This window comes from Balaenoptera ricei, chromosome 6, assembly GCF_028023285.1.
Source record: "Balaenoptera ricei isolate mBalRic1 chromosome 6, mBalRic1.hap2, whole genome shotgun sequence".
Lineage (NCBI taxonomy): Eukaryota > Metazoa > Chordata > Mammalia > Artiodactyla > Balaenopteridae > Balaenoptera > Balaenoptera ricei.
In genome coordinates this window covers 79,207,267-79,229,863 of record NC_082644.1, presented here as the reverse complement: position 1 = coordinate 79,229,863, position 22,597 = coordinate 79,207,267, and the positions used below count along the sequence as shown (strand labels likewise).

General features: G+C 42.2%; 1 protein-coding gene across 5 annotated transcripts in view; it reads right to left on the bottom strand.

Moving 5' to 3' along the window:
* Positions 1-22,597, bottom strand: part of PCSK5 (proprotein convertase subtilisin/kexin type 5) — a 464,350-nt gene that overhangs the window by 5,616 nt on the left and 436,137 nt on the right. For all 5 annotated transcript variants that reach the window (XM_059924937.1, XM_059924939.1, XM_059924938.1 and 2 more), the window contains 6 exons: positions 20,083-20,300; positions 18,774-19,010; positions 15,614-15,844; positions 11,746-11,923; positions 7,284-7,501; positions 1,589-1,689 (listed from right to left, as the gene is read on the bottom strand). In XM_059924937.1, coding sequence (XP_059780920.1) covers positions 1,589-1,689; positions 7,284-7,501; positions 11,746-11,923; positions 15,614-15,844; positions 18,774-19,010; positions 20,083-20,300 — 1,183 coding nt within the window. The remainder of the gene's footprint in view (positions 1-1,588; positions 1,690-7,283; positions 7,502-11,745; positions 11,924-15,613; positions 15,845-18,773; positions 19,011-20,082; positions 20,301-22,597) is intronic.

Here is a 22,597-nt window from a genome sequence, read left to right as displayed (position 1 = left end):
GGGGTTGCCTCTCCTATGGATAAGGGAAGGAGGCAAGTTGGGGATAGCAGAAAGGTGATTTGTTCTGGGTCCATTTTTACTGTTCTGGATGAAAGACAGAACCAGCTATTTGCACTTGGATGGAACCGTTGCTGAGCCTTTCCTCTGAGATCCGCTGGTAACCATAGTGAGAGAACAAGCTTCTAGAATAGCTCAGGTTACAAATTGACAGCCATGTGCTGTACCTGGTCAAGGACAAGTTTTGTCTGGTCTGTACTCAACTGGCCTTCTCAGTTTAAAAAAATTTGAATTCATTGCCTACATTTCAAAATTGGGATATTTCACATGTAAATCAGTTCTGAGTTTCTCTTTAAAAACTGGAAGATTTATCAACACTGAATTCACCACTCCCACATCACAGACAGAGCTGAGTGCCGGTGGCCCCCTTTTTGTGCTCTCCTATTTGATACAATCCCCAACCCTTGCTCTGAGGTCACCAACACACAGGTGAAACGTCAGATTCCACCTATGGTCAAGTTTGCACTAGGGTTTTCTTTGACCCAACGCTCTTCACTCATTTACATGACCTGCTCTGCCTCTGTGATTATTAGATTCTCGTGTCTCTGCCCCAGAATAATATAAATTGTGACTGTTAGCTAAAACAGTGAAATCTCAGAGGGAAGATTGTTGAGAAATGAGAAAGTGGCTTCCTTCCCAACAAGTTGCTCCATTTCACTGGTGCTGAAAACATAGATGAGGGAAGATACCTTCCTATTTCACTTCTGCACTTTGGAAGGCTGGTACAATAGAAAAAGAAGGAATGGAAATTGCCGTTGTTGAGCACCTTGGCAAGTTTCAGGTGCTGATAAGGTGCTTTCTCAGCTGAGATCTCATCAAATCCTGGATTAGGAGTCAGAACCCCTGTGTTTAATCCCAACTTTGTTCCTTACTGTTCGCATGATCTTTATCAAATTACTGTATTTAACCTCTTGGATTCTCAGTTTCTCCAAAGTGTAATGAGGGCTCTTGTGAGAATTTAAAGAGAATGGCATATGTGAATATGCTGGGACTTGTGAGTTTTACCATGGAGAGATTTACTTAATTTCTAAAGTTTGGAAACACAATCAAGATGTTAGTGGACTCAGAAAATCCATAGTTTCTAGGCCAGGAAACGAAATATACCTCTCTTAATATATTCGAAGGGGTGGAGGAGATGAAGGACCAACATTGGTTATGTAGTTCTGACATTATTCAGACATTTCAGGTTAGCCAGCAGAGGGGGAGGAGAGAAGATATTTCTTATTTCTGACATAATATTCCCATGTAGACCCGAAACTTCTAAGGTCATGAGCAATATATTGCGGTCCTCATTAAATAACTTCTCCATTATTTATCTCAGGTCTTCTCAGTTCTTTTGATTGAAATTAAGGCTACAGGTGGGTAGCACCGTTATTCCACAGTGCAATGGTAGATTTAAAAATATTAAACCTGAACTATAGTGAGTGTAGGGATTTTATGACTTTTTTGACTTTGCCCAAAATGACGTGCAGAAACTAGCTCATGTCCCTCTGTAGAAATGGTGGCAGGCACACCACACCCAGCTTGGTACCTCTCCCACTCTGTACTCTCCCACGAGACAGTCAGAGACGCAGATTCCTCCTGCCAGGTGGTAACTCCACACACAGGATAAGCAAGTCAATGCTCCTTTTCCTGAAAGGAAAAAATGATTCTAAGTTATGAAACTGACCTTAGATTTCAATCTCTGTCTTGGATCCAAAACACTTAGGAGCAAGGAACATGTCAAGTAAATTGAAGTAGAAGGGTGAATTGATTGAGGATATGGAAAAAAAGAAAAAAAGTCTATGAGATACCAAGTAAAGACCTAGAAATTATCCAATTAGTCTAATCAATGTAAACTCTCAATTTGGAAATAAGGGTTTGGAGATGACAGATTTTTTATTACAGCAAAAGGAAAGATTTTCAGAGAATGAGAAATCATGTAGAAAGTTTGTGAAAGCTTTATTTATCATTCTGCTTATTGTTTAACTAGTAGAGAGGATGAGGATGATTTGGAGGGTCCCAAAACTCGATGAGTAAATCATGAATGGGCAGTTCCTAGTTGAGAAACAACACCAGACTTGGAATTTAAAATGCTAGGGCTAAAAGAATTTACCAGATCATTTTGTCCAGTAGTTCTTTTTTATTTATTTATTTATTTATTGGCTGTGTTGGGTCTTCGTTGCTGCGTGCAGGCTTTCTCTAGTTGTAGTGAGCGGGGGCTACTCTTTCTTGCGGTGCATGGGCTCCTCATTGCGGTGGCTTCTCTTGTTGCGGAGCATGGGCTCTAGGCGCACGGGCTTCAGTAGTTGTGGCACGCGGGTTCAGTAGTTGTGGCTCGCGGGCTATAGAGTACAAGCTCAGTAGTTGTGGCGCACGGGCTTAGTTGCTCCGCAGCATGTGGGAACTTCCCGGACCAGGGCTCAAACCCGTGTCCCCTGCATTGGCAGGCAGATTCTTAACCACTGCGCCACCAGGGAAGCCCTGTCCAGTAGTTCTTAATTTTGGGGATTGTCATGATAGATTCCTTTGAAATTCTCTTGAAAGCTGTAAACTCCCTTCTCAGAAATTTGACATCCTATTTATTTAATTTTTAAATAAATGTAAACAAATGCCCAGACTTGTGAAGTCACTCATTCAAGGTTTCATAGGGAATGGTTGTCTCAAGAGTCAAATTCAGGTTTGTTGACTGACAGTGCAGTGCTCTTTGATCATACTATCTGCCTTCATACATGAACCAAGTAGAGGAGGTCTGAACAGACAGACTGTTTCCTGTGGAGGTAATACCCTTCTCTCCTAATTCAGAGACCCCAAGAATGACTGACCCAAGTATTTCTTTCTATGCAGGTATCAAGGGATAACTTCTGGAGAGAGTTTGGGGACAGGAGACCTGAGCTCTAGTTCACTGAGTTAGACGGAGAGGTAGGAACAGGGAGGTAGAGGGGGCATGGAATGTGCCTGATATTGTGAGTTGGAACTTGATATATAGGCCTTTTCATCAGAAAAATATTGTAAAGTGTGGTTAGTTGAAGTTGAACTAGAACCGTGAGTCCTGTTCTTACATTCACTCTGGATTTAAATCCACTTTTCATGTCTGATCTGTGAGCTCAATCATTTATAATGTTTCTATGGAAGAATGAATTCTGAGTTCTGAACAACAGCTCAGATAATAAACCTTTATTACCCAACTTCTTCTTAGATTGCGGGCTGCCTATAGTGGTATAAATTCAAAGCCATTCTATTTTTATCTTACGTCCAACTTCACACAGAATTTCCTACATGTTCTGGAACACAGTTGTGGTCTCTGAAGAAAGAATCAATCTTCCCCTACTTCTTTCCTTTTCTCCCTGCAGTTTTCTGAAATACAGCTTAAATGTCTTACTCCGATTTTAAAATATAGAGGTGTGGGATTTTTTTTCTTTATGAAGAGAAATTAAAGGTAGGAAAAATTAGAAGAGAGAAATGAAAGGGAGTAAAAAGGTTAGGTCACAAAATTTGTGTCTTAAGTTTGGTTACATTTTCCAGAAGGCCAGCAGCAATTTGGCCTAGATCCTGGGCAATCCCCAAAGGCACTACAAGCCACCTCTGGGTGACAAATCAGGACTCCATTTACATCGCCTACATTGATTTATTGCAAAATCTGCATACTTAGGGTACTCTGTGTCTTTTGCAAAAGGTAGTTGGCTAATTTCCAGAATGTTTTCTTTTTTTTTTTTTCAAGTTTAACATCTTACGTTTATCATTGCTTCCAAGGATCTGCAGGAAACTTGGCACCTATAAAGACAGCTTTGGCTTTTCCATAAAATTCGGAGCAGCTCACCATCTGCTCTCCCTTAGAATGACCCCCACGGGATGAATTCAGCCATGCAGAGCCACCCCTGGGGTCTGTCCATGGTGTCATTCCACACCGGAAGAGAGAGGCAGCTCGGGAGAGTTAGGAGGCTTTGGTTAACCAGCCTGGATTTTTATTTAATACAATTTTGTGTGAACGATAAATAAAAAGTTAAATGTGTGAAGGCAAGGAATGAGCTAATTATGAAGGAACCAGCTGCATAAAAGATACATGTTGGTCATTAGTATGCTTCCCTCCCCCAACCCCCTTAGTTCTTTTTTTTTTTTCCACACACACACACTGTATTTTAATTTTACAAGAGATAAATAGACTGACCCCCTTAGTTCTTTTAAGTATTTTTTAACACCCTAATATTATTGGGCAGTCAAATGTGAAGGAAATACAATCTAGTTGGTAAATTACTTACTTAGGTTGGGAAATTTTCCCTGTATCCTTCATGCATCCTCATTTCTTAGTATGACAGCTAATATTTTAAGAAGGAAGGAACTCATCCTTTATTTTTTCACCCAGTTTATAACCCAGGAGAAAACCTGTTCCCAGATTTTGTAATCTATATATTGCAAAATCAGAAGGCAGCACAAAGATTCACTAACCAGCAAAGGACATGTGTGGTAGGTGAAGAAAGGATGACAGAAGAAATGAACAACAAAGATAGAAGTCATTAACCAGGAACATTTGGGGTTCAAGTCAAATACAGGAGGGGGAGGCACAAACACTCAGGATGGCTTTAAGATTCACCCAGATATGCCCAGTCATCCCTGGAATACAATCTCAGGGAGACTGTGTTGATGAGCTTTATTTTTTTTTTAAGACTTTATTTACTTTTGGAGCTTTTTTTGGTTTGCAACAAAATTGAGAGAGAGAGAGGTACAGAGATTTCCTGTATACATAAAAAAATCATATGAATTCAGGTTCTGACATAACCCCTTCATTCCAAACACACTGAAATGAGAGAATAAATATAAACAGAGAGAACCAAAAAAAGAGATAGTTCGGCTCAAAAGTAAGATGAAATCTCTCTGGACCAGAAAAGGAATATAAATGCAAAATAGCAATCAGATTCAAGCCACCCACCTGCTTGGCTCTGTGCCTAAATGTAGGCAATCGTGGCTGTGAGTTCAACTTTTCTACCATAATAGGAACTAAACGTGTTTCATATAAGACCTGCACTAAAATCCAGGTTTAGAGCTTAAAACAGGAGTCAGGGTGGGACTCTCTGCCCTCATAGACATCACCTGTTGACCAGGAACTCTCCTGGGCTGCCAGCTGGATTGCTGATGAGATCTGCAGTGACATCAGTATCACCTCCAGGAATATTGGAACATCATGTTCCTATACTGAGTTTCAGGGTGGGACATGGGGTAGCATGAGCTGAAAAAGTACCAGACTGTGAGGAGTAAGGACGAAGGGAGAGAGAAAGGGAGTGAAAACCAAAAGCAAAGTCTTCCATTCAAAATGAGCTTAAGACCAAAATTTCAAAGCATGTAGAAAAAAGAATGCTAAAAAAGAAGATAAACACAATCAAGAATTAACATGAATTTACTTCAGATAATATTAATTTCATAGAAAAGTTTGACAAACTTAAAAATTAGCATATTTAAGATGCTTAAAAAGTAAATGAAGACAAGAATATCCTCTCAAAAAAAAAAACTGAAGCACAAACAGGAAGATATGAAACAAAAATAGATGGATATGAAAAACAAACCATTAGAAATCTTAAAAATAAGTCATTTAAGTTAAAAAACTAAAATAATAGGTGGACTGAGTTTTTATTTTTTTATTTTTTTAAAGAGTTTTTTGGTGTGGACCATTTTTTAAAGTCTTTATTGAGAAAATGAATGTGGTCCAATTCTTGCCTTGAGGGTCTCACAATCAACAAGAGAGCTGGATGTTTAATTAAAATGTAATGTACTGAATAAAAATAGCTATGATAAAACAATGTATTATAGACTCAAGAAGAAGGAAGAAGATTTCTGGGAAGACTAAGAAAAGCTTCACAGAGAAGATGATATTCAAACTGGGTCTTTAAGTTGAGAGTTAATAGAGTGTTGTTCTCCAGGAAGAGGAAATGCATGGACAATAGTCATGGAGGCATGAAAGAGCATCACCTATTTGGTGGCTGCTGAGTAGTTCTGGGTGGTTCTAGGTTCTGAAGTACATGGAAGGAGAGTTGAGACCATAAGCTAAAAGGACTGACCAGGGAAAGAATTTAATCACTTTTCAAAAACAGAACACATTTATTGAAAGTTTATCAAGGAAAAAAAAATGAATGCATAGATTGGAGAGATATACCATGTTCATAAATGTGATGACTCAGGATCGTAAAGATGAGTTTTAATGCAATGTCAATTAATATCCAAGGGATTTTTTTAAAATGAAATGTGATAAAATTTACTTGGAAAATAATAAAATTTACTTGGAAAAAGAGCTAGGAATAGCCAAGACAATTTTGAAAAGGATAACAGGAATGTACCCTACCAGGTATCAATATTAATCTAATAAGTTTTAAGAATAAAAACATTGTAAGAGGTATTTCCTTCTTAAATGGTGAGAGGAATTCACCATAATTACCATTCTATGTCAAGCTATGGAGAAAAATGAGCAAATTTGAATTTTAGAAAGATTGCTATGGCATTACTGTACACAGTGACCTGGGGGTGGGGTAGCAAGACCAGAGTTGGGGTGACGTGCTATTTCAGAAAGTCAGCTAAGAGATGCTGAGAATGAAGAATGAGAATAGTGAGAATGGGAAAAGAGATCTGAGCAGAGAAACGTTTAGAAGAGAGAATCAACAGACCTTGAAGTTTACCGTTGTTAGAGGGTAGGTGCATTGGACAGGAGGCAAAGGGAAGATAACTTCAAGGTATCAAATCTGGGCAATTGGTTGGACAGTGGGTCTATTAACAGAAAGAGTGAATATCAGAGGAAACTCAGATTGTGTTTACTCTGGGACATGTTGATTTTAAGAATCTCTGGGACAGACAAGTAGGTCTCTGGAAAATAAGAATGGAGCTTGGGACAGTTTTAGGCCAACATCTTAAGTAGTTGTTGAAATAATGAAAATAAATTTTGCTTGGCAGATTCCAAGTTCAACAGGTAGAGAAAGAAGACAGTAGGTGGAAAACACTTGCTGTAGGGGACGATGCCTGTATCTGGGCCCTGAAGGATGGGAAGCATCTGAAGAGGCAGCAGTGTGGTTCAGGATCAAGTAGGGTTAGAGGGCAGATGTGCAGAAGCTGAAAGAGAACAAAGGGTGCTGCTGCTGGAGAGGATTGGCTATGAGGTTGGCAAGCAAGAAGACCCTCCAAAGGTGATGAAAGGAGAGAGGGACAAAGCAGGAAAAAACACTTTGCATTTTTCCATTCACACATGCAAAATGATAGATGGTCCTCACCTTTGCATTTGTCGCAAGTTGGGTGGCATCTCTCACAGGTCCGTGTGCTTTGCTCTGCGTAGTAATGCTCTGGGCAGGTACGATGACACTGTCCCTTGGAGTGGAGCAGAAAGAAGAATGGATCGCAAGACAGGCAGTCTGTGGGCCGCGGGCCGCTGCAGGCCTTGCAGCTCCTGCTGCACCTCTCGCACCGCCCCGTGGAGTTTTCTGCGTAATACCTGAACCAAGGAGGGAAGCAGAGACTCAATATTAAGCTTGCTCCAAAGTTGGGTGTGGTGGAAAAAATCATGGTTACAAGCTGTGTGCCTTTAGACTCTTTACTTATTAGATTCATTACTAATTATACTAATACATCTAATGAGTCTCAGTTTCTTATCTGTAAATTGGACATTACAATCCCTTCTCTGTTATTTGTGGGGATTAAGTTAGATGACACATATGAGAGGACCTAGCATAGATCACAAGTAGTAGTGCCACAATAATTGTTCACTACCCCTGCCTTTTATATACCTATATGCTCTGCCACTTTAAAATTCAGGTGTTAAGTCATATTGAATGGGAATGGGAGGTATTTTAAATGTACTCCTGAGTGGTTTTTCTAATTTCTCAGTTAAAAAAAAATCTTGAAATAGGAGGTGACATGAGTGATATTGACCTTTACATAGATGTGACCTCTTTTGAAAAGATTTTCAGAGGCTAAATATAATAACAATAATTACCATTTGTTAAGTTTCTCCTATATGCCTGACAGTACACTGGAGACATCATAAACATTATTTCACCTCATTGAGTCTAAAAATGAGACATTAGGACATGGCAGTTAGGAGTTTGCCCTTTGGAGCAGGAGTGCATGGAGTCAACCCTCATGTGCTGTGTGACCTCAGGCAAGTCACACAACATCTCTGTGTCTCAGGTCTGTAATATGGGGCTAATATTAGTAGCTAAAATTAAATAAGTTATTACTGAGAAGCTTGTTAGAACAGTGCCAGGAACATTATAAATACAGTTGATCCTAGAACAGCTCAGGGGTTAGGGGCTTCAACCTTCCATGTAGTCGAAAATTTGCTTATAATAATATATAGTTTTTTTGCATGTAATACTGTTTTGTTTTGTTTTTTTAATGGCACAACTTTTTTTTTTTTTAAACTTTGGGTTTATTTATTTATTTATTCATGGCTGTGTTGGGTCTTCGTTTCTGTGCGAGGGCTTTCTCCAGCTGCGGCAAGTGGGGGCCACTCTTCACCGTCGTGCGCGGGCCTCTCATTATCGCAGCCTCTCTTGTTGTGGAGCACAGGCTCCAGATGCGTAGGCTCAGTAATTGTGGCTCATGGGCCTAGTTGCTCCGCGGCATGTGGGATCTTCCCAGACCAGGGCTCGAACCCGTGTCCCCTGCACTGGCAGGCAGACTCTCAACCACTGCGCCACCAGGGAAGCCCCGTAATACTGTTTTTAAAAAATGTAATAATGATAGTCGGCCCTCCATATCTGTGGTTCTGCATCCTTGGATTCAACCTACTGCAGGTTGTGTAGTACATATTTAGTGAAAAAAATCCGCATATAAATGGAGCCATGCATTGCAAACCACACAGATCAAGTGGAACCACATTATTCAAGGTCCACTCTAATTAATGTATATTATTGATAATTACGAGTTTTATGATTAATCCTCACACCAAACCTTATGATTTAGATATTATCTGTATTTTACATACGTAAAAACTGAGGCTCAGAGAATTTAGTCAACTTGCTTAAGGTCAAAGGGCTAATGAAGTGGGGCAACGCAATTTGAACATATCCATTAAATGCCACGATAACAAGCAATGCATTATTTGAAGGTAAACACAAGATTTTCAAGAAACACTGAAGAGTGAAAAGGAACCATTGCCAAAGATAAACCTGTCTGGATGTTGGCACACTGACGCTATCCAACGAAAACATCAATCATGAACTGAATAGTTGATAAAGATCACCTACGACTCAAAAGAGAAAACCATAGGAAAAAGTGAAAATCCACAATTTTCCACAGAGGGGATACACAATATTGAAGTCAGAAGATCTGATTTTTTGTCCTGGCTCCACCAAGTATTAGTAGCCATGTGACCTTGGGCAAGTCACTTAACCTCGCTGAACCTCAGTTTCCTCATCTGCAAAATGGAGGGAATAATATCAGTCTCATAGGATTGTTGTTGAATCAAATCATAATATAAAGACACATTGTGAGTGGAGATACTTTGTAAACTCGAAAGCAGCATAAACATTGGTTACTAATGTTGTTATTATAGATTGTTATTAAGATGAAAAGCATCAGTAGGAACCCTGGGGAAGAAAGCTTATCAATACCGAATAGGTTTTCTTTTTTAATAAATTTATTTATTTATTTTTGGCTGCGTTGGGTCTTTTTTGCTGTGCACAGGCTTTCTCTAGTTGCTGCGAGCCAGGGCTACTCTTCCTTGTGGTGCACGGACTTCTCATTGCGGTGGCTTCTCTTGTTGCAGAGCATGGGCTCTAGATGTGCGGGCTTCAGTAGTTGTGGCTTGTAGGCTCTAGAACGTAGGCTCAGTAGTTGTGGCACATGGGCTTAGTTGCTCCACGGCATGTGGGATCTTCCCGGACCACGGCTCTAACCCGTGTCCCCTGCCTTGGCAGGCGGATTCTTAACCGCTGTGCCACCAGGGAAGCCCCCGAATAGGTTTTAAAAATTATTAAAGAGTGATGCTAAAGGAAGACAATGGAGAGTTGTCCATTGACTGTTTCTGATTAAAAGAAGAGCACAGTGCCACTGCTTACCTTGATAACTCTTTTGCATGAGGTGACTATGAAATCACCTGAGCCTCACAGCCTGGAAGAGGATCTTGTGCATAAGTACAAATAATAACTGGGGCCTTAAAAACCTGCTCTGAGGTTAAAAACCAAAGTAATGATGTGCATGGGGTCAGGGTCCAGAGGATTACACACCTGCCTTCCCAAGGCGATGAGATTTAACATATGAAGTTTATACATGTGGATCATTGATTTTACAAAAGGAACTAGTTCAGTAAAATATCACCACTTATAACTCATTTATACCCCATTTACTCCCCTTTAAGGGATTTACGGCAACCTGTGCCTCACCTCCCAATGGGTAACTTCACATAATATGGAGCAATTGCTTTCTTAATTTCATGGTCTGCAATCTATTTAAATTTTTTGTGTGTGTGCATAGGAGTATCTAATGACTTGATTTGAGAAAGATGGGATCCAGATTTTTCAAGCACTTAGTAAGATGAAGATGAAAGGCTGACCCAGGTAGCCCCATCCCCCTCTTGTCTGGCAGGAACCTCTCTTTATTGATCTATATGACTGGTGTGTTTTCAGGGCTGCTAATGTGTGTGGCTCTGTGCTGAGTGTTGTCGTAACCTGTGTGAAAAATAAGATGTGTTTCTCTTCCAGGAGCCTATAATTTTCTGGGAAAGAGATATATAAGAAGAATAAGCTCTTACAAAGTCTTTGTATTACTCGTCTTACATCAATACATACAAGTGCTCTTTATTAAGCATGTGTTGAATGAATGAGGTGAATCAAAACACAAGGCAGTGATACAAGCAGTAATTGCTATAGAACTGAAGATAAGAGATGTGCTAATTTCAGCAAAAGCATTTGGGGAAAGTCCAAAGTTATAGCCCTTCAATTTGGGTCTGGAAACTCTCAGTGCTTTGAGTTACTGATTGGGAAAGAAGAGTTAGCAATAGGCCTGTAATCAGTCTTCCTCTTTACTGGGAATGCCTGGCGGGGAGAAGATGACCCAGTCAAATCCTCTTCCAAATGTGCTGGTAACCAGACCTTCTGATAAACACACTCAGTTTTTCCTTGCAGAAAAACACGTGATGGAGGGCTCTTATCTGTGAAATGCTTTTAGAAGGATACATCTGTGTATCTGGGTTGTTTATGGTAACTAAACCTGTAATTTGTGGATTTACGGGGGCATAGCAGGTTGGAGAATTAGTGGGGTATAAATGGAGATATTTAAGTGAAATTGTTCCCTTTGTAAAATCAATGCACCACATGCAGTGCTTAGATCTCACATATTAAATCTGGTTTGAACAAATCGTACTGCAGAAGGGAAAGAACCTACATTCATGGATTTGGACTTCTCTAAGAGAAGAATCACCTCTGCCTTGTAATTGCTTGTATCCTTTGAATTAGTGATGTGGGTCTGACTTGACAATCTGACTCTGTGTTATCTCATTGGGTCCCTCTGCCTTTCCTGTTTACTCTTCCATTACTGTGAACTGGCCGAAATCCTCTGGAGACCATTACAGTTGGGTTGGACTCTCATCTTTGTTTCTTACTAGCAGTGAGACTTCAATCTGGTTATTTAAGTGTTCTGAGACTTAACTTCCTCATCTGCAAAATGGGTTTGCTCATAGTGATATCTGGAGTGGTTATGGGATTAAGTGAGGGGAAAGTGTGTTGAGCACCTTACCCTTCTCTGCACTGGGGCAGACACTCCTTTCCCAGCTGGAACCACCCTGGCTGGCAGGAGAGGCATTGCATGCTGTGTCTCCCTTCACATGTCCTACAAGAGCTGTGGCAGGGGGCACACCGGTGGCTGTCCTCATCAGCATAGTAGCCCTCGGGGCAGTCCTGCACGCACGTCGTGTCTGCCAAGGGATGAAAAGAATCTGTCTTGGTATCAAGTATGACACATGTCTCCCAAACCTCTATATGCTCCCCACTGTATACCATGGGGGGTGGGGTGATGCAGGAGGAATGAGACAGTGTCCCTGTGGGCTGATGGACATCCCAGGAGCTAAGATGAATGTCCAAGAAATAGAATCAACCATAAGGACGTTAGGAGTTGAGAAAAAACAGAGGTCAGAGTGGATGGGCTCTGTTGGGCAGGAGAGAAACCACCGTCTGTTAAAGTGAGGAAGAGGATGTACAGGGTCTTGCAGGATGGGGAGAACATTCAAGGCAGGGGCTAGGGTAGCAAGAGTCAAGGCTCCACTGAAGAAGACAGAAAGTGCAGGGCCAATGCAATGACAAGTTCCTACAATTTCAACTATTTCTAGCCTAAAATATAAGATTTTACCCTCAGTTTTGCTGTGCTGTCCACACAGCGTGACTCTTGACATTTAAGTGAATTAAAATGAAAACTTCAGTCCCTCAGTTGTACAAGCACAGATATAGAATATTTCCATCGGGACAGAAAGTTCTATGGATTTTGAGACTCTGTTTCGCCCAGTATTTAAAAAGTTAGACTCTAACCGTGAACCCTCTGGTCTATACAGCAAGATGAGTTGCAGGGGAGTTCAGCCACGCATAACTCCATTCCTTCCTCCACCCACCCCAGCGGAGTCACTGATTCTTGCCCTTTCAACTTCTTTAACAGCATTCAGGGTGGACGGTGAGGGTGGATTCATGATAAAGTTAAAACGTGAGATTTGCTGGCTTCGCAGTTTAACATACAGTCTTAGAGGCAACTTCTTCCCCAAATCTGCTGAACCTCGTAGACCAGAAGCCAGACTCTCCTGCCTTATTAATGTGAGCCACTGGTCAGCTCTAGACCAGAAGCCAGTTTGTCTCCATAATTTCAGTCAGCATTAGCACAGGCACTGGTGGAAAAGAAAAAAAAAAAACCCCAAACTAAATAATATGAGAGCTCTGTAGGTGCTGTGGACCCACCCAACTCTGTGCTGGGAGACCCTCTGAGCTGCTCGAGGGCAGGGGCCATGTCATTCCTCTCTGCTTTTCCAGCACCTGGCTCAGTGCCAGGTCCACCAGTGGCTATTCTGTTAAAGATGGATGTTGACGGTGGTTTATTGTCCAGCTGATGTATCTAGCTAAGTAGGGGGAAGCCTGAATGCCCTAAATATGAAACACCTCTTTATTAGTTTCCTATTGTTGTAACAAATTACCACATAGTGGCTTAAAGCAATATAACTCAATAAATCTTATAATTCTATAGATCAGAAGTCTAACACGGGTCTACAGGGCTAGGTCCCTTTTAGAAGCTCTGGGGGGAGAATCTGTTTCTTTGCCTTTTCCAGCTTCTAGAGGTCACCCACTTGCCTTGGCTTGCGGCTCCTCGTCCATTTTCAAAGCTGGAGCATCTTCTCTCTGTTCTGATGTCACATAGACTTCAACCACTAACTCTGGTTATCCTGCCTCCCTCTTATAAGGACCGTGCAATAATCCAGGATAATCCTCCCAAATCAACACAATTAGTTTAATCACATCTGCAATTTCTTTTCTTTTCTTTTTTTTTTTTTTTGGTCATGTAAGGTAACATATTCACGGGGTCTGGGGATTAGATTGTGGACATTTTTAGGGAGAGCATTATTCAAACTACCACAGCCTCCCGAGGAATTATCTAGTTTATAAGTAGGCTGACCCTGGTGGGGTGGTGGTGAGGGGCAGGGTGGGAGAATATGAGAAGACCAGGTCCTAGCACAACCTGCATCCAGCCCCTGGGGGACCACCAGCACCAAAGTCTCAGTTCTAGTCTAATTCATATCCCTAGTTAAAGGGAAGACCACCTTGTAGTGATAAGATGTATTCCTGTCCGTATGAAGGCACCTGAGGTGATCACTGGTAACACTCTATATTGGAGATAATTAGAAAAGAAGGTCCTGGGGGTTGGGGTGATACAGGCGATCTGGAATGGTCTCATGAAGCAGCAACTGCTGGGAAGAAAGTTCACTGAGATTTGTGGAAGAGGAGCTAAGACAGATGGATAGGTATCCTCAAGTGTTTTCTACTGGGAGGCAACCAGGAATGGTATTAAGGATAGTTGTTCCTGTGTCTCTGCAGGGAATTGGTGCCCTTGCTGATGGTACCTCAGCAAGAAGAGGAAAAAATTGCCACACATTTCTATTTGAGTGTCTTGCTTCTCAGGTCTACTCTGCGGGTTTGGGGAGATGAATGCTCACACTCTCCAGGTCTTCACATATTCGTCTCTTCTCTCTCTCCTACACCCCTTCACTCTTCCTTCTTTCAGTTGAGTTCTGTTTCATTTTCTTTCTCCCATACCCGTGTTAAGCCTAATCGTGGTATCCCTGGAAACCTGAGGGAGTTGCTTCACACCAGCAATAACCTTCACATCTGATCTGCTGGACAACCTCAGACTGTCCCGTATTTTGTTCAAGATTTATTAATCAATGGGTGCTAAATCAAGGGGAAATTTTCATGAAAAGCTGAATTACCTACATGTTCAGAAAGTATCTCTCCACAAACTGTTCATTAATCACAAGGGAAAATAGTAACTCTGCAGTGGAGAAATTGGACAGCACCCTGAAGAGAGGACCAAAATTAACATCACCTGCAAGAGGCAGGTGACCACTGGGTGCCTCCAAAGGACATGGCATCACATATGGAGTATTCTGGCTGAGGATGCATGATCTCCATCTAATCATGGAAACCTTCACACAAACCCCAGTGGAGGGATAGGGGCTGTATTCTTCTCAAATGTCAATATCATAAAAGACAAAGTCTGTGGAAACATTCAGATTAAAGGAGTCTAAAGAGACATGGCAACTAAATGCAATACCTGACTCTAGACTGGGCCCTGATCTAAAGGGGGAATTCACAAAATTCTAATATGGACGGTTCATTAAAGGATTGTATTAATGTTAAAGTTACTAGACTTGACAACTGTACCATGGTTACGTAAGAGAGCATCCCTATTCCTAGGAAATACATACAGGCAGACCTTGTTTTATTGTGCTTCACAGATACTGAGTTTTTTACGAAGTGAAGGTGTATGGCAACCTTGCGTTGTTAGATGATGGTTAGCATTTTTTAGCAAAAAAGTATTTTTTAATTAAGGTATGTACATTGATTTTTTCTTTGACATAATGTCATTGCACGCTTAACAGGCTACAGTATAATGTAAACATAATGTTTATATGCACTGGGAAACCAGAAAGTTGGTGTGACTCGCTTTATTGCCACATTCATTTCATTGCAGTGGTCTGGAACCGAACCCACAATATTTCCAAGGTATGCTTGTGTTAAAGTATTTGTGGGAGAGAGGCCATGATGTATGTAACATATCCTCAAGTGGTTAAAAAATCTATATTGCGAATTACGTATGCGTACACATCGAGAGCGAGAGAGTGAGAGCAAGCAAGCGATAAGGCCAACGGGGCAAATGGGTAAAGGGCACGTGTGCGGGGCTCTTTGTACTGTTTTTCCTCTTGCATCTTTTCTGTAGGCTGGAAAATTTTCCAAATACAAAGTGAAAAATTAAAAAGAAAGACGCCAGTTTCTACTGGGCGCCAGGCATCGTGCAAGACAGTTTCCCAGCTGGAGGGAGAGGCAAACCCGTGCTCAGAGGAAAGGTAACTCACTAAGAAGAAGGCTGTCCCGCAGGCAGGTGTGGCACTGGTCCTCCGAGGGTCCCGTGCAGTGCAAGCACTTGGCATGACAGGCCTTGCAGGTCAGGGCCCCCTCATCCCAGTACTCCACGGCGGCGCATTCAGTGTGAGGCACACAGCCGCCGTGGTTGTTTACCCTCAGGCCTTCCTGACACGTCGTGCAGGCCCCCGAGGACGAGCAGGTCCGGCAGGACTTGTGGCAGTCTGCGGGCGGGGAGGGGACAGCAGACGGAGAGTGAGAGAGGGTCAGGGTGCCCCTTGAGGGAATCAGTTCCCCTGCAAAGTGTGCTCACCTTCCTTCCTCGGAGATTTCTAGGCTCTGGGCCAAGGGTGTGGGGCCAGGAGTTGAGCTCTAGGCTGGAGCATTCTTGTTACAAGATGAGGAAAACATGACTGCTTCACTTTCCCTGGGATCCCCAGAGAGCCCCTTCCTGCAGCAGCAACCTCAGAGATAGTGGTAAGAGCGCCCATAGTTACCCAAACTGCAACGTGATAAGAAGAAGCAGCCCTCTCGTAGCACAGTCACGTGCTTGTCTGTGGGCTTCTCACCACTGTGATTCCTCTGCTGTGGTTCTCCGCTGACCGCCCAGGGATTTGAGCTTATTACTAACGTAACAACTGTTAATATGTGTTGGAAGCACCTCTTGATACAGAAGACCTTTTTTATAGGCATTTAGGAATGCACAGTGCCTGTGAGAGGGCCTAGCATATAACACTGGCACTCAGTAAATTTTCTTAGACAAACGAAATGAGAACAAGTCACCCCCACCTCGGGGGTTTAGCAGTTGCCGTTCCCTCTGCCGGGAATCCTCTATGTGAGTAGTTTGTTCCCTGTGTGAGTAGTTTTTTCCCCTCCCTTTCTCAATGATCTCTTCCAGGCCGCCTTCTCTCTAATTTCAACTCCCTCCTGCCCAACTTCCTGCCCCCCTTTCCTGCCTTATTTTTCCTTTTGACTTGGCTTCTTTAGAGTCTGTCTTCCCCAATTGAATGTCAGCTCCATGAGGGCAGGATTCTGTCTGTATTGTTCCCTGCTGCGCCCTAGGCCTGGAAGAGCACCCAGCACATGGTAGGGCCCCCAGTAAGCACTGCCTGGATGAATAGGTGCATGGTATTATTATTGTGATTGTTATCTTCTCAGTGTGTGTAGATCAGGACATTGAGGCTGGAGGTGCTAAGTCACTAGGCTGGGAAAGCGCAGGGTGAGGAGATGAACCCAGGACCGTAACAAGAGCTCTTGGCCATTTCTGCCCCAGCTCCTTGTTCTTAGACCTGTCTATGTTATCTCGTAGGGAGAAATTCAGGGTGATCAGAATGGATCCCATTCTTTGTGTTTCTTAGAGGAGATCCTGCTTGGAGATGGCTTGGTTCTAGAAGGTTCTCTACACCAACCCAAATCTTAATTTTCAGGTCAGGTCCTTTGTTTCTTCTCTGGAAAGTCAGCTTGTTGCCCTGTTTCTTCCAGTACCAGCTTTCCGCCGCCTCCCTTGGGACTGATGGAAGGAGAAATAGCATTGCAGGGAGAGACCTCAGGTTAGTTCCCAACAGCTGAGCTGGCCTGAGCTCGGGCATCTGTGTCTTTTAAAGCTCCCTGGGTGGTTCTCACGGGCAACCAGGGATGACGACCAGAGGCCTTTCTCAATGAGAAAATTAAACCAGGTAAACTAAGTAAATGTACTCTGAACTTGTAAAGTTCTCTATATGGCAGGTTACTTTTATTATGGAACACCAGAGAAAGGCCAAAAGTTGATCCTCGGTTCCTGCCCCAGGACAGGCAAGATGGCCCTGCAGGCCTTTGGCTGAGTCTTTAAACTTCTCATGGAAACTGACCCACAGAGTTGCAGCCTCCTCAACATGTTCACTCCCGCCCCCCTCCGCTACACAGGCACAGCCGCCCATCTTCAAGTCCACGTTCTTTCACACACAGTCAAGTGGGACATCGACACTAAGTAGTGCTTTACATAAGACACAAAAAGCTATATCCAGATTGTAAGGCTAGAGCAGAAAGGCTGTAGGAGCGCACTGCATCTTCACGTTTGACCAAAAACATTTCCCTGAGTACGTTCTAGGATGTGGGTGGCCCAAGGTTTCTCCTGCCATGTGAGTTCACGCTCAAGCTCTCACTGTGGTTAGGGGGCTGCCTCTGGATATCTGTCTCGTGTTTGCTTGGCGGCAACGTAAGGGGCTAAACTACCACTGGCTGCCTTGTTGGAGTGAATCCTGTGATTGTAGTTAACAATATTGTATTGTATACTTGAAAGTTGCTGAGCGAATAGAGCTTAAATGTTCTTACCAAAGAAGAAAAAAACAAAAGAGGTAACTAAGGTCAGTGTCAACTGACCTTATTGTGGTCATCATTTCAAAATATATACGTATATTAAATCATCACAGTGTACGTTCTAAACTTATACAATGCTATATGTCAATTATCTCTCAATAAAACTGGGAGGAAAAAGGAAAGTCCTTTCCCTAAGAATGCTTCTCTCACTTGCTTGAGAATTCCTCTAGTGATGGGCAATTTATATTTAATTAATTTTTCTTTTCCCTAACAACTGATAAGAAGCAAAGAATTCATGCCCACTTAAAACATAAGGAAGCATAAATAATAACAGATCCTTTCTTGAATGTGTAGGGATTGAAATGCCAAATGGGACATGGAATAGGAGACCCCGGGCAGGAGAGGCCGCAGGTGATGAGGAGGAGGGTGGCTTTAGGGAGACAAGAGGCGTGGAGAAAACCCTCTATAGCACAGCTTTCCTTATGCTGCTATAAACCTATAATGGATTAAAATTTTAAGAAAAATTTTCCATTTTGGGTGACTGTTAAAGGCTCATCATCTCTGTTGTAAATCTTCACATGAGAATCCTTTTTGATCAGCTACCGTTGTGAGGAGCATCAACATGATTCATTGCTAATAAGTTACATCATCAAAGCTAAGGAATGATTCATTTAAAATAAATCATACACTAGAGCAGATTCAAAATATGCTTCCTTAAGGAGGAGGGAAAGAGCTGAGACCACAGCTCTGGGACTGGGATGGAACTGCGCAAACCCCAGAACCTACTTAGAAGAAACTCATAATCCCAACTAGGTTCCCTGGGATGTGGTGCTCGGCCATGTACCCGGAAGTCTTTACCTTTGCAAACCTTAGTCTCTTTTTCAAAGTAAGTTCCTTCTGGACACTCCTCCAAACACTGCCCCTCGTAGAGAACCAAGGACGCCTCAGCACAGACGTCACAGTCATCCATTGAGGGGCCGCTGCACTCCAGACAGTCTTCATGGCAGGGAACACAGTGGCGGGCATCTGCGTAGAAGTGGCTGGGACAGGACTGGTGGCACGTATCCTTGTACAGGAAGGACTCAGGCATGCACTCTGCGGGCAGAGGGAAGCGGCAAGTTACCCCCAGGGGAGCAGCAGAAAGGAATGTATTCCTTCTGCAGTGGGCTAGCCCATCGCCCATCTCTTTGACTCATTTGACCCCAGTGTACGTTTGCCCCGCTCCCACCTTCCCAGGGCCTGTCCTCGTTGTCTCACAAGCCCTGCCTAGGGAGAGGAGACCACATATGGTGGCCCAATTAGATGGTGCTGGGTTCACATTGCTGAAATGATCTGCCCCTTCAATTGCAAAAACTTGTAGTGCTACGGCAGATGAGTCATGGAGATGCTGGACGTATTGTTCTGAAAACCCAGAAAGTGTTAACAGATTTTTTAAATTGTATTGAGCACCTCAGACTCTATTTAATACAAAAAGCAGTTTAGGAATCCGTGGATCAGTTAATTTTTCATTCACTGATAGGGTAAACCAATGAAATATACAGGGTTAATCAGTATGAAGAATGCATTGTGTATTTATTTTATTAGTGCCTATTCTCTTATTTGGGGAAGGAATTCCAGAAAACTCTTATTAGGTTACACCAAGAGAGTCCTTTGGATTGGACAGAGCCAGTTAAATGAGTCTTTCTTGTCCTGGAGAGGAAATTAGCCTTTCTTAGGAGATAATTTCAGGGAAAAAAATTTCCTAGCCAGAGTGCTACCCTCAGAGTCTTATAGTTGCCTGAAATTTTTCTTTTGTATCTTTTATAACAGTTGAAATTCTCCAGCCACCTCTGTGTTTTATTAATATCAGTCTCTCCTATGAGATTTTGTGTTCAAAGAGGCAGAGACTTTGGGTTCTTTTCTGTATCTCTAGCACCTGGGATGGTGCTTACCACACCCTAACTACCCAGTACATGTGTGGGAGAAATTGTGCAAAAAAGGGGCTCTTGTCTGTCTTAATTTGCAGACTCCATCATGGAAAGGCTTTATGTCACCCTCAGTTTCCTCAACAACACCCATGGAGGTCAATTTCAGTAAGGGTAGGGAGACTGGCTCCCCCAGTTCTACTTGGACACCCCACCCTCAGATAGTGGGTCCCCACACTCTCCCCTGTGAGGCTCCCAGGTACCTTTGCATGTTTTCTCATGGATGCAGTCCTGACACATCTCTGGGCAGTGCTTGCACACCCCTTCCATGGCCACGTGCCTCTCGGGGCAGGTTTCCCGGCACACCCCCTGGTCCAGGACGAGGTCTCTTTCACACGAGTGGCAGTTGGTGGCATTCCCTTCACATGTTCTGCAGGAAGGGCTACAGTGTTCACAAGCGCCATCTTCTGCATAGAAGCCCCTGTGGGGAGAAGAGGGAGTCACTGGAGAAGCTTTCCAACTAGGGCGATGATTCACACCTGGCAGCTGAGAATTAGGACTGAAAACGGAAGGGCTATGGCTATTGTTGACCAAAATGAATCCATCAGAATTCCTGGGGAAGTGTGGTAAAAAATCAAGTTTGGAAAAATAAAATGAAAGGCATAGGTATTATTCTTGTGAATTTGGTGTGTTTGAAAACAACTTTTAATTTGTATATAGTTTAGTTATCTTCCGATTTTCTATTTTATCTCCTAATCTTCATTCGTTTTTCCTTTTTTGTTGGAGACTTATGTTAGAATAGAAAATGCTTTTTATTCAATTTAGTATGTTTTTAATTTAAAAACAGTTTAAAATTTAACAGATAAAAATATTTTTAAGAGGATCAAAAGGTTTAATGACCTATACAATTTTTGTATATGAAAAGGAAGGGAATGCCCTTGGAGTAGTCATTTAAAACACGGGGACCACCTGTGACTCATAGAGTATTATAGCCAGCAACTGGACCCTGTGGCATAGGGATACCCCTCTTGCCTTAGAGCCATTACAGCTACTACCCTTCTTGTTAAGGCCACTGAGAAAATTGTTGTGGAATCCCCTTTAACCATTTTTGCTTCTCATGCAGTAGAAGCTCTCCTGAATTCTCATCACATTCAACATTTCTCAGCCAGACACTTCCTATGAAGGCTTTTTGTTAACTGCTCCTCACATAACTCTTTTATGTTATAATAACCTTAACCCGGCTACTTTTCCTCCTTCCATCGCTGATGAAATACCCCACCACTGCTTAATGCTGATGGACCACCTCCTGATTCCTTATAATGATCTACAGGAAATTCCATTGGATAACACTGACATCTTGTTCACTGATGGTCTTATTTAACAAGGTGACAATAGTAAATATTGTGCTGGGTATGTTATTACAACTCCTTTTGATATTGTAGAAGCAGCATCTTTACCTATGGCTACTTCACCCCAACAGGCTGAATTATATGCTCTTACACAGGCTTGTACTTTAGCTAAGGACAAAACTGCCAATATTTATACTGATAGGAGATAAGCTTTCAGAATAACGCATGGTTTTGGAATGTTGTAGAAGCAAGGTAGCTTCCTTACTCCCAGGGGAAATAAAATTTTAAATGGCCCCTATGTTCAGGAATCAGTCGATACAATACTTTTACCTGTCACTTTAGCTATTAAGATTCTGGGGCTTGTAGTTTGACTCTGGAAGTCAAAACTACAAGCTAGGGGAAACCATCCTGTTGATACTTTTGCAAGGAATGATGCCCTTAAAGGGTCAAATAGCAGCCAAATGATATTTTATAATATCATTTCCCCAAGTGATAATTTAGAAAAAATGGCTAGAGAGGCCCAACAGTTGGCCTCAGAAAAGGAAAAACAAATTTGGAAATTCAGTAGTTGTTGGTTTGATTAAAAAGAAAACTCTAGTTTGGACCATATAACAAGCCAGTCTTACTGGAGACTCTGAAATTCCCACTCCCCACCACTGTACATGCATTAAACCTTCAGTCTATGACAAAATGATAGCCTTCCTGAATCAGTACTGGTGGGGAAACATTAACAAGGCCACAAAAAGTATTTACCTCACTTCTCCTGCTTGTCCAAACTACAACCCAGGGAAGCCTCTTCATACTGTTTCCTGACATTTTAAACTGCTTGATGGACCACTTGAGGTCTGGCAAATGGAATACATAAACTTCCTCTGTCTAATGGATGTAAATATGTTTTAGTCATGGTCTGTATGTTTTCACTCTGGACTGAAGCTTTCCCTTGCAGACAGGCTACTGCCTTTTCTGTGGCTAAAATCCTTTGGCAAGCATTTTCCCTGCCTGGAACTCCTCTTGAACTTCATTGTGATTGAGGAACCTATTTTATTGATCAGGTACTTAGACAAGTCTGTACTGTTTGGCCAGTTTTACAACACTTTCACTGTGCTTACCACCCTCAACCCTCTGGTTTAGTAAAACACACTAATGGCATTATTAAGACTCAGTAGGAAAAATTTGTAGAGGCCCTCCAAATACCTTGGCCACAAGCATTGTCATTGGTACTTCTAAATCTCATATCCACTCCTTTTGGAATTCATAAACTCTCACCATTTGAGATAGTCACAGGATGCCCAATGAACTTGGCTCCTAGTTATTTTGACCCTCAACCGATAAAAGGAGAGATACACCAATATTGCAAAGGCCTAATTGCTTCTATTAAAAGTAAACATGCTTTAGTAGAGCAATCTTTTCACAGTATGGCCATGGGAGA